Below are 13,143 nucleotides of genomic sequence, written 5' to 3' on the forward strand. Positions count from 1 at the left end.
TTGGATGATATGGACATCTTAACCGTATTAAATCTTCCAGTCCTTGAGCATGGAATGTCTTTCTGTTTATTTGTATCTTAATTTCTTTCAGCAGTGTTTTGTAGTTTTCAGTATACAAGTCTTTGACCTCCTTGGTTAGGTTTATTCCTAAGTATTTTTTACGTTAAGTAATTTTTATGCTTTATTTTGTTCTTTTTTATACTATTGTAGATGGAATTGTTTTTTAAAATTTCCTTTTCAGATTGTTCATTGTTGTATAGAAACACAACTGATTTTGTGTGCTGATTTTGCATCCTGCAACTTTGCTGAATTCATTTGTTAGTTCTAACAGTTTTGTTTTGTGGAACGTATAGGGTTTTCTACATATAAGATCATGCCATCTGCAAGTAGAGATAATTACTTTTTTCTTTCCAACTTGGATGCCTTTTTAAAATTTTTTTTGACTAATTGCCCTGGCTAGGACTTCCAATACTGTGTTGAATAAAAGTGGTGAGAGTGGGCATCCTTGCCTTGTCCCTTAGAGGAAAAGCTTTTAGTCTTTCACCATTGAGAATGATGTTTGCTATGGACTTTTCTTAAATGGCCTTTTTTTATGTTGCGATCATTCAGGATAAATTATCCATCCAGTAAGCAGCTGATAATAGTTTTATGATATATAAGTTCAACAAAACCCAGTCTTTTCCCCAAAAAAGATTTTGGTGATAAGCTTAGCCCTTTCTTTGTCTTGGTAAGAGATCATCTTGTCTAACTTATTTAGATGAATCAATTTTTTTTTCTCTCCTCCCTGTGGTGACTTAGAAGAACCAGAATGATTCCGTCAGCTGTTGCTAGGACCTAGCAACATTATTATGTCTTACTGGAGCAATAAAAACTGGTTAACTGGAGCATCCATAATTCTTGAACATATTTTCCTAAAATACACTCTTTATCTTATTCAATCTGGTAGGTTTGTTTTTGAAAATGACATGTAAATCAGATATAAATTATGTTAAATGTTCTTGCTGATTTACATTTTAAGAAGTCTTTATTCTTCTCTAATGGTTCTTGGTGCTCTTGTCTTGTTATTTTGACCCAGAAATCTTTGAGAAGTGATTCTTAACTTATATCCCTGGGTAGTTCACCACTGAAATGGTAACACATTTTGTATTATGAGGAATTGAATATTACAGAGATTGATTCTTCATTTTCCATTTTTTTCTCCCTGGCCATCTCTACCAGGAGTAGTAAGGTATGCCTAAGATTCACCTGTTGCTCAGTGTACAGAAAAATCTGAACGTGGTTTATTTCTTCTCTCTAAGGAAACTAAGCAGCAGATTACTGAAGGACTGCATGGGTACCTGATTGTCACTGGAGTTCTAAAGCCATATTTGACAAGGTTGAAAGGGGGCATTTTGATTTAGGAGGAGTTGATTTGATTTCCAGGTGTTTTTTTTTTTTAAGGCAGATTCATTAATTTAATTTATCTCCATTACTGTGAATAAAGAATTCTAAAGCCAAACAGTATATTTAAGAATCTTTGTCATTGCTTTCAGATTCTGGGGTATGTAATCAAAGGTTAGTATCTAAAATCCTTTTGGAGAAAATTGCCATTTAATATTAATTTAGATGTTATAATGGGTTTATTGGGAGTATTTTGGTTATCAGGATGTGTTGTGCTTAAGTTAAAGTATGCTAATACATTTATTATTTATTAGGTTACTGAATACCTAGTGTGTGGTGGACACTGCTTTAAACATTGGTGATGCAGCAGTGAACAAAAATCTTGTCAGAAACTTTGTTACTACAGGTGGAAGTAATACAGTAATCATGTGTGTTCCCTTCCAAGTAAAGTAAGACTAACTAGGCCTATTGTATATAGGGGATTGCTTACGTTTCTTAAAGGGTGGTTCCCAAATGCATATGCATACATGTGAGACAAATGATGTTACAAAGCCACATGATCCTATGACTTTAAGTCCTTTTCCCTATCTTCTGTGTCTCAGTTCTTCAACTTTCTACACCAGGAGCTACTAACCTGGATTTTAGAGGTCTGATTTGTGAGTTAAAATTTGCCTGTGTATGTTTTCCTGAGGGGTAGAGTGTCCATATCCTCCCAGAAAAATTCATGATTTCCCCATTCTCCAAAAATTCTTAAGAGTTATTAATCATTCTTTAGGCCTTTGCCACTAATCTGGCATCGAGGATTTCAGTACTCTCATCCCAAACCTTTATTGGCCATGTCAACCTAGTGAAGAATATACTCTCTTCCCAGAATATTTGTTAATTTGAATAACACTAAATTCTGTTATGCAGTTGCTTTTGAAACGAGTAGTTTCCAGGCCATAGTTCTTAAAGGAATTCTGTATCAGTGTCTTACAATTTGACTGGTAGACTTCACTCAGCAATGATTTATTTATGCAACATTGATCAAAGCCTGCATACCACTTATTTATCCAAAAAAACATGCCTTATAGATTTATTTTATTACTCTGCTTTTAGAGAATGTAGCAATTTCCCGTAATACTTTTAAAAATACTTGATTACTTGGAACTCAACTAAACCATTTATATTCTGTAATTTGTTTTAAAAGATATGAGCTCACAGGAAAATTAAGTTTGAGTTAGGTATTTAGTCAGAAAATCACTTGTGAAGGGAATATTTTGTATCAGTATTCCTAACCTACTGTATCTAGATAATCCTAAACTAGATATTTCAGCAGTGTTTCAGTGGACCTCTAATATCATCTTTATCAATGAAAATCTGTATTCTATATTCTTTGCTGAATTAGGAATGACCAGTATATTAGTATAGTTTAAGAACAAGGGCCTAAGGAAACACAAAAACTTTTTGGATAGTAGTTAACCAGAGAAATTAGCTAACAAGTGCATATAGTTCATTCTGCTGGTTAAATATGTTTTTATGATAGGTAATATGTTTTGATCAAAATACTAATCAAAATGCAGAATTTTGTGGTTTAATAAGATAGTATTAAGAGCATAGTAAGTTGTTGTATTTTTTTTAAATCACTTTATTATAATTACCTGCATATGTCTTGATAAGAGTATAAATGCCTACATGAGTCTTCCTCAGATTTTAAAGACAGATGTGATCATTCAAAACTTACTGACTGGGCTTCCCTGGTGGTGCAGTGGTTGAGAGTCCACCTGCCGATGCAGGGGACACGGGTTCGTGCACCAGTCCGGGAAGATCCCACATGCTGCGGAGTGGCTGGGCCCGTGAGCCATGGCCGCTGAGCCCGTGCGTCCGGAGCCTGTGCTCCGCAACGGGAGAGGCCACAACAGTGAGAGGCCCACATACCACAAAAACAAAAGCAAAAACAAAAAAACAAAAAAAACTTACTGACTTTGACATCAGCTTAGAATAAGCAAATTACCACCAAATTGACAGTCTTATTTTCTTTCAGTGATTGCACACATCTGAATAATTAAAATCACAATGTTTCAGATGTTTGACAAAGACTATTACCTATTGGATTAATTCTTTAATTTATTCATTATCTACCATTCATGTTCAAATACCATGGTCTGGACTGGTGAATCTTATTCTGTGGCCATGAAGGACAGGACAGGGAGGAATCCATGTGTGAACTAAGCATTTCTGTAGACTGAATTGATAGTTTCTTGAATCAGTATGTACCAGTGTTACTCAGTTATATATAGAGGATGGAAGAATTACATGTTAATGTTACATTAACATTATTATGGAGCATTTCACAACATAAAAATAGAATAGTATAATGACCCTCATATCCATAGTTTCATCTGTACCCCTATCCACCTCCCCCATCCAGTGTTATTTTGAAGCAAATCCCAGACTTCTTATTTCATTTCATCTGTATATATTTTAGTATATATCTCTAAAAGAGAAAGACACTTAAAAATATACAATCACTATCTATATCTATATACATATACACACACACAATCAGTATATATATATATAACTGAATCACTTTGCTGTACACCAGAAACTCACACAATGTTGTAAATCAACCATACTTAAAAAAAAAAAATACAATCACTATACCAGTATCCCATCTAAAAGGAAAAAAGGAGAATAATGTAATTTTAAAATTCAGACTTTAAAAACATTGATGAATTTGTAATATCTTTTATAATATTTTCCCAATTAGTCGACATTAGCACAAATATCATGAAGGATATGCAAATCTTTTAATATTAATGTGGAACCTTTGTATTCAGATTGGGAGTTGCTTGTCTGAGGCATTGTCTTTTTTCTGCATTTAATTGAGCCCTGTCTATAGACCTAAAAAGTATTTTTACATGAATACTAATTTAGGCTAGGGATATAAAATTAAGACACTTAAAAAATATGTAATATAGCTGAACATAATTATATAATATACTGAATTCATGGTAGACATGTTAAAAATGAAATCATTTTATAAATATCAAAATAACTTCATCAGGGGGCAAAAAAGCCATTTACATTTAGTCCAATTGATCAAGGCTTGGACTTCCTTTTATAGGTGTGATATTGGGAAAATCTGTTGAACTCAGAAAAGCTCCTGTTTTGCAGCCAAAATCTAGAGTGGTATTTACGTTCCTAAAAAGTGTGCTCTTAACCCTTTGTCTGTCATGCCTGATGGAATTAGAGACTTGAGAGGAAAATGGTTCTTCGGGGAGGTTTTCAGTAGCAGGAGGTGGTTGGGAAGTTTAGCCCTGTTTAATAATTGGTCCAATCAGAAATGCATAACACGGCATACAAAGGCCAAAAGTTTAATCTGGTAAAAATATGGGACTGTGTAGTATGTAATGAGATTAATGAAATAACAGATACCCAGCCACACTATCAAAATCCATCTCTGTCTGGCTGTGGTTTGGTGTTATCTGGTGGTAATTTTCTACTGACAGTTAAATGACCTGTGACTGGATTGAACTTCCAGGACAGCGGCAGTGATTTCAAGAATCTCCCTTATTTGACATCCATTTTCTTGGCCTGACTGAGGAGATTTGGGGTCTGAGAAGTCGGACTAGGGACTTGAGAACCGTTGTTTACCTCCCTCTTTCCTAAGACTGGATTGCTTGCTGTTCCTTGGCAGGGGCTGGGCCTCTCCATCTCCTCATCACCCCATCCTGTCCCAGGAGAAAGTGATAAGTTTAACTTCTTCCACCAGGTAGAAGATAGGAGCCAGCTGTCTTAATATTTGTTATGCTGGTGTATATTATTTCTGGGCTTTATTGCATTTGGAATACCAACTCTCTTAGAGCTTAAAAACAATCTCCCCATGTGCCAGGGATACTGGATATTTGTCTCTTCTGACTCTTGATCACAACAATAGGTACAGTTTTTAGCTCACTCAAGTCATGGGATTGAACAAGTTCATGTAAGGCTTTTGAACCAGATTCTGGAAAATTATTATAATTAAATGGCACATAATTCTGGACTTGAATATCATTGAAGGATGTGCTAATAATGCTTATGTTAACATTCTTCTCCATTCTTAGACTGAGGTTTTTGAAATTAATTCATTTCTACATAAATGCAAAAATGAAATTGAACCAAAATTATTAGTACTTGGCTTAGATTTACTTGTATTATGTACTTCTTACTAGTTTGCTTGAATCACATCTGTTTTTCAAGTACCATTTATTTATGGAGGAGACATCTTTCAAAAGATTCCCACAACAAAAGTATTCTAGTTTCTGTAGATCATTCGGTTAGAAATGATTCCCCTTCTGAGGAGTATTTATCACCTGCTGCAAAGGGAGAGCAAGCTACTAGGTCTAAAACAAATCATCACACAGAAGCATTTTCTTTCTCTGTCTTACATATTTATTTAGGCAAGTTGCTCAATTTCTGAATGACACTTCCCTGCCCAAAACTCTCCAGTGATTTCTTTTATACTTAGAATAAAATCTGAACTTTTATCATGACCTAGAAGACTCCGTATCCTCTGTCCCCTGCCTGCTTTCTGACCCTCTCATGAACTTTCCATTCTCCCATGAATCATAGTTATACTTGTCTTCTTTCTGTTCTTTTTATATATCACCATCCCTCCTGCCTCCTTTATGGTTGCTGAGTCCTCAGCATGAAAAGCTCTTCCCTCAAATTTTCAGCTCTTGGCTCAAAAGCTATCTTCTTAGTAAAGGCCCTTTCCTTACCAAGCACCTAATGTAGTCCCCCGATGTACTTTTTTTGGACCTAACAGTTTACACTTCATTACTCTGTTGTATAGACTTGTATGTTGCATTAATTAGCTGAAATTGGCTCTCTTTGTTGTTGGTGGGCTACTCCTGGACTCTACAACTAAGACAGACTGTTTTTCAGTTCTCTCTGTCTCAGTTACCTCATAGGGTTGTCATCATGAAGACGAAATGAGTTAATATACGAAAGCACTTAAAACAATGCTGTGGACATAGTAACAGCATATGTTACCTGCTATTGTTAATATTATTATAATCATCATTATTGTTAGTGATTTTGTCTGTCTTCTTCATTTCTGTATCCTCAGTGTCAAAAATAATGCTTAGCATAAAAGGTACTCACTTAACATTTGTCCAGTGAATCAAAATGACTCTTTTCCTTCCTCCATCCCTCCCTTCCTCCCTTCCTTCCGGCATCCCATTGGAGGTTAGGGCCTCAACATACAAATTTGGGGTGGAGGGTGGACACAAACATTCATTTGATAATGGATGATTAACTCAACAAACTTATTTTTTCCCTGAAGGATAAGTAGGAAGAAAAATATGGTTAAAATGCTGAAGCCATAATGTGACAACACATTGGTGCTCTGTCCTTAATATGATAGCTTGATTATGTAAGCTTGAACCGAAATTTTTTCTTCCATGTTATAGACACCAAATTAGAATAGACATGTGATTAGACTGTAATGTGTTTTAAAAGATAGTATTATGAACTATTTTATTTAAGTTTTGTGAACAAATCACCAAAGGGTATTGCAGACATTCCTGAAATAATTTTGAGTATACTCCAGAAATAAACTCAAAACTAACCAAAATGTCAGTTCAGTGGAGAGCCACATTCTTTATTTTTTCAGTTTAGGTATTTCCAAACTGACTAGAACCTAATGAAATTGAAATTGGAAAGCACCAAATGATAGTCAAATTAGAATTTCTCAGTCTTGCAGTGATTTTTCTGTTCAGTATTTGGATAGCCATTGGTCATAAATGGTTTTCCAAATTTGGGCAAGACCCATTGAGCATTTGTACTCATATCTGTTAGTAAATAAATTTCAGTTTAGACTCAATTAAGCTATGGTGGTTTATGTCTTATTTTTTTTATGTGAGAAAGGAATAACAATTTTTATTAAAAGTGTGAAAGTACTGCAGAATCGTAAATAACTATAATGTTTAGGATAATGTGGTGTTCTAGTTAGCTGACTTTTACTTTTTAAGTCAACTATTATCCAGAAGGTGATTTTGTTTTTTTGCTTAATTTCTTGTTTTGCAAAATTCTTTCCTATATATCTGACCACTTTCCTGACTCAGTAACATGTATTTTATAGATTTAAACCTTTTATTGATAAAAGTTCTACTAAGGCATCATTTATAAACAGCATAGTTTAGAGCAGCGGTTCTCAACCAGGGTTGATTTTACCTCCCTGGGGACATTTGGAGATACCTGGAGTAGTTTTTTATCGGCATGAATGGGGATGGGAGGGAGATGGTACTGGCTTCTAGTGGATAGGGGTCAGGGATGCTGCTCGACCTCCTACAATGTACAGGACAGCCTGCCACCACAAAGAATTACTGAATACAAAATGTCAATAGTGTCAAGATTGAGGAATCCTGGTTTAGGATTAATAATGATTTTGCCAACATTGTGGAAGTTAAAAAAATATTTATCATAGGCAGTGAAGGTAATTCTAAAATATTTTGACAGGAACTCATAATTTTTTTGAACAAACATCTGTCCTCAAAATGATTACTTTGAGAAATATGATACTTATCTGAGCATGTGATGTCTGAAGTGTTGTTTTTTAAACATTAGTCCTGTTTCTTTTTAGTTATTGCCCAAATGTGTGTATTCTAGCTCTCCGTCACACACACCTTTTGCATATTCATTGTAGACGCAGCCCAAGACATAACAGATTATAGGAGTGATTCAGATGTGCTTCATGAGTTTATAAGTTATTTCTCTGGCAGCAAAGAAGATGATTTGAAGGGAGCAGAGGAAGCCTCAGTTAAACCAAAGCTTATGAACTAAATTTCAGTTTGTGCTGCCCAAGAGTGAAGGCAGGTTATTTAAGATAAAGACAGTATAGACAGTATGTCCTTTCCTTAACTCTAGCTTTCTTTCCCTATCCTAAGTGTCAGCCCAGGCAGTGCAAACTTTTGTTTGGCGTAGCTGGTGATAGCTTTTCCCGTCTCCCACAGCCCTGAATTATAGACGTTCTTACACCCACTTTCCTAGATCTTAGTATGTTTTCTCTTTAGCTCTTTGTGGGTTCCCTCCTCCAATACCTATTTACACTGTCAGAGATTATCTCTGGTAAGAGTGAGTTCCAGACTTTACGTGAGAGTAAGAACCATCTGTGCTCAGGGAGGATGTTACCTGGAAAAGGGAGTGTGCCTTGGAGCCAAAGTTCAGGAGAAGGGCAGTGCATGTCTCATCTAGAACTGTTGTCTCAAGCTGACTTCAAAATCAGTCAGATCTTTAAAAATCAACTTGTTAATGATTTTACATCATGAATTAAAATTTATCTTGGAATTATTACACTTTTAGCTTTAACTTTTACATTCAGGTTTTTTTGTTTGTTTCTTTGTTTTTAAAGAAGATTTTCCTTTGGCTAGAAATGAAAGCTCTTGAACATATTTTTTTTATTGTTGTTGCTTTCTTTATAGGTCCACTTCCCCAGCAGGACAGCATCATTCTCCTATATCTTCTAGACATCACTCATCTTCCTCACAATCAGGATCATCTATTCAAAGACATTCTCCTTCTCCTCGCCGAAAAAGAACTCCTTCACCATCTTATCAGAGGACAGTAACTCCACCTTTACGCCGCTCTGCTTCTCCCTATCCTTCACACTCTCTGTCTTCTCCTCAGAGAAAGCAGAGTCCCCCAAGACATCGGTCTCCAATGAGAGAAAAAGGGAGGCATGATCATGAACGCACTTCACAGTCTCATGATCGGCGTCATGAAAGGAGGGAAGGTAAATACTCCATTGTGGTTTTTTTTTTTTAGAGTTCTTTAAGTGGATATTTTCTTTATTAAAAATAATGGACTTTCAGATTTATTGTTAAAATAAGAGACAGGAGAGAACTGTGTTATATTATGTCTCTGTAACACATGGGTGATAGCTCTTGAGGGCAATAGGAGGTGCTTAAGGACACGGAAATGTAAGCTACTAAATAGATGTAAGTGGGCATTTATATGTATGCTAAGTTGGTCCTTTCTTTAGTTATGATGTTTTACTTGAATACTTTCAAGTTCTAGAAATTTGTGATGGTATGATTCTTAGAGTGTCAGTCTAACTGCTTAGCTAATTCTTCAAAAACAACAGAGGTGAAGGAAAGAAAAGCAGCAAACCAGGAAGCAGAGTTTGAACATATCAGAAATATTTTGACTAAGAGGTGAGGGCTGGGGGAATGTTCAGAAAGTCAGTGTGAACCAAGTGATCAATATTCCAGGTCTAACTCAACAAAGAAGTCAAGCAAAGCAGTTTTCCTTTCTAGATCCCTGAGAATTATGTTAACTTGAATTTGCTATTCCCGGTTCACGCTGAGGTGTTATTATCATCAAAACTTGGCAGTACAATCTAATAGCTCTCATCTCTCTCTGTATTTCTTATCTAAGCTTCTTGTCCTTATTTATTTAACTTAACAAGTCTTTTTCCTGACATTTCCTGAGTTAGTTTTTTAACATAATGAGTACTCAGGAAATACAATACTTGCTGACTTGCAACAACATTTCTGTTTAATGTGCATTTTTAAAGCATCGTACAGCATGCTTCTGCACCCCACACAAGACTGACAAAAAGTCACAATTTGAGTATTGTATAGCAGTCGCCTATGAAACATGTCGAAGTTAGTTTTTTCTCTTCCAATCAACAGTGCAAGTTATTTTATTCAAGAAATGATGGATGCATAGGTAGGGATTGGAGAGAGCACCTATTTTAAAGAATTATTCCTTGTGTACATGATTTTGGAACCAGATCAGCACAGCAGTGTTTATGGAACATTGGTAAGATGGGAAAATTCTCTTATACCTATCTATGAACAACTAGAGTTGACTGGGAATATAGTATATATTTCATGACTACTTACTGAATGAAAACTATTATTTCAAAACATAATTTATTAAACACACTAATGAAGGGGAAATTTACTATGCAGTTGAGTCTCATAGGAATGCTTTTTTGTAGTAAGAGGGGTTTGTGTTACAGGAGGAATCCTTTTAATAATAAACCATACATTTTTAGGTTCTTTGTGAGGAGAATGTTTCTTTAACCTTCCATACAAGAGATGTAGTAGGCGTTTATTCCTCTCTATTTAGAGGTCATTTTTTGAAATAAGAATAATTTCAGTGAAAGGATGGGGAGGTAGATAAAGAACAAAATACAGTAACTAGATGTATTCGTAAAGACAGCTGTGGGTATCATAAAAAGAGAATCTAATACTAAGTGAACAAATTTCTAGGCACATTTGGTATTGGAGGAGGACTGGAAGGGATGGATGTGCACAAAAAGAGAGGGGGATGTTGTCAGATTCTTGCCTAGTGCTTCTATCCTTATATGGCATTTATGGATGTAGGCATATGGGCAAAGTTATTTTGCAGGGGAGATAAGTTATTGATGAGAACCTAGGGGGTCTTGTGGATACTGGGCGGAGAAAGTCTGTGGACCTAGCCATAGGTAAATTTATAATGTCCTCGACCAAGAGCTGCTACAGTTGCTTAAATAGCCTCAGATTTGGGGTTGTTGCAGAGTGTAAGAACAATTTATGAAGGAATCTGATAAAAATTACAGGGTTTGTTCTTTGAGGGTCTCTTGTTAATTCTTTCAGTTCATATCAGATTTATGCTGTAATCAATTTATACTTTTCTAGGCATCTCTAAAGAACAGTTTCTAATCTTTGCAAATTCCTATGATGTACGGGGCTGACTAAACCATTTAAGCTCTGGGCCTCTGTTCCTTCATTTATACAATAACAAGGTTGGGTTAAGTAACTATTGAGGTTCATTCCAGCTTTTTTAAAACTGAAATTATTTTTTAAATTTTTCTATGAAATGTTAGAAAATGCCTTAAGTAGAAAAATCTTTAGAGACAGGAGTGTGATTTCATTAAATAGCTCAAAAAAAAATAAATAAGAGAGGGGGGTGTGGGGGGACAGAGAGAGAGAGAGAGAGAGAGAATAACAGTATGTGTTTACCAGCCAGCATACTAATAGTAGGCTACTCTCAAGTGCTTAAGTACATTGGAGGTAGTCATGTGTGCTCTAGTCTGGCCTAATACTTGGTAGAGATGATTAAAATCACTTGTGCCTCTGGATCTAAAAGTGATTTCTAAAAAGTAGGCCATCATTGATAGATCAACTTAACTTGTTTCAATTGTTTAAGATTTATAAGTATGGGTACGTTGATGTGAGAAGATCGTGTTCAAAGTTTATCCAATCAAGACAAATAATCCAGATGTTAATAAAATTACCTTTGGAATTTTAGTTTACAGATAGTTTTATTTTTCTCATTTGCCCATGTTTTCTCCTTTTATTTTTTGTTAAGAGTAGAAATTATACCATTGTATTAAAAATTTTAAAGCTCTGTATTAAATATATCGTCTGGTTTCCTCAAATTTTGTGAAAGGAATTACAGTGTATTTCCAAAATTGCGTTACAGAGACTAGAGGAAAAAGGGATAGAGAAAAGGACACAAGAGAAGAACGAGAGTATGAACAGGATCAGAGCTCTTCCAGAGACCACAGAGATGACAGAGAACCTCGAGATGGTCGGGATCGGAGAGATGCCAGAGATACTAGAGACCGAAGGGAACTAAGAGACTCCAGAGACATTCGGGACTCCAGGGAGATGCGAGATTACAGCAGAGATAACAAAGAGAGCCGTGATCCCAGAGATTCTCGGTCTACTCGTGATGCCCACGACTACAGGGACCGTGAAAGTCGAGATGCTCATCGAAAGGAGGATGCATATCAGGAAGAATCCCGAAGTTATGGCAGAAACCATTTGAGAGAAGAAAGTTCTCGCACTGAAATAAGAAATGAGTCCAGAAATGAGTCTCGAAGTGAAATTAGGAATGATCGGATGGGCAGAAGTAGGGGAAGAGGTCCAGAGTTACCTGAAAAGGGTAAGGTTTTTGACTTGTCAGTGAACTGTATGTTGTATGTTCATAGAGAAATTATTAACCTCCTAAGATTTGTTTTCTAAAGATATTATTTCTGACGTTCATTATCACTTTGTCAAAGTAATTTTCAATTAATTGAGTTTGTGATTTTCCCTATAAGTTCCGAATAGGAATTATTAGCTACAGTAGCAGAAGATAGATGGGGCCTGACTTAGACCTCCTGTTTGAATTATGTCCAGTCATGCCTACCATCTTGTTTAATGTGGAACACTAAGAAAATTGCTATCAGGCAAAAAAGTAGCATCAAAAAGAAATAATTTCTAATAAACAGGTATATAGATAAAATGATCATTAAAATGGGATTAAATGGTGGGCTTTCAAAATTGGTGGTGTCAGAAATGACTGACTTGTGTATTCATCAGTACTTGTGTTTGCTTCAAAGCCACCTCAGAACATCACATATCTGCATCTTGAGCCATTTTTCTCATCTTCCTCTAAAAAGCGTTTGCCATCATCATTGTCATCAATAACTACCTACCTATATGTTTTTGACTGTCTCCGAACTGCCTTAACTGAGTTAGCTTTGACCTCTCTCTTCCTCCGCCCACTTCGCTCCCCTTCCCCAAAACACTGCTGCAGAATTCTGACCACTCTTATTCTTTCCATAGGCCTGTTGGTTTATCCTGGTCAGTATTACAGTTTCACATTAAGATGAAGGCCCCTCACCTTCTCCTCCATAGTTGTCTTGGCTTTTCTTGGCCCTTTGCTTTTTCATATACATTTAAAAAATGAGTTGTCTTTTTTTTTTTAATTTCATGAAAAACTGTTGGATTTTTATTTCACGTACATTAAATTTATTGA

General features: G+C 35.7%; 1 protein-coding gene across 6 annotated transcripts in view; it reads left to right on the top strand.

The window, feature by feature from the left end:
• ZC3H13 (zinc finger CCCH-type containing 13) overlaps positions 1-13,143 on the top strand; it is a 91,468-nt gene that overhangs the window by 45,543 nt on the left and 32,782 nt on the right. For 5 of the 6 annotated variants that reach the window (XM_060129045.1, XM_060129046.1, XM_060129047.1 and 2 more), the window contains 2 exons: positions 8,829-9,139; positions 11,821-12,285. In XM_060129045.1, coding sequence (XP_059985028.1) covers positions 8,829-9,139; positions 11,821-12,285 — 776 coding nt within the window. Of the gene's footprint in view, positions 1-1,532; positions 1,555-8,828; positions 9,140-11,820; positions 12,286-13,143 lie in introns of all 6 variants that reach the window. The other variant, XM_060129050.1, reaches the window with a different exon arrangement.

This window comes from Lagenorhynchus albirostris, chromosome 18 (genome assembly GCF_949774975.1).
Source record: "Lagenorhynchus albirostris chromosome 18, mLagAlb1.1, whole genome shotgun sequence".
NCBI classification, from domain to species: domain Eukaryota; kingdom Metazoa; phylum Chordata; class Mammalia; order Artiodactyla; family Delphinidae; genus Lagenorhynchus; species Lagenorhynchus albirostris.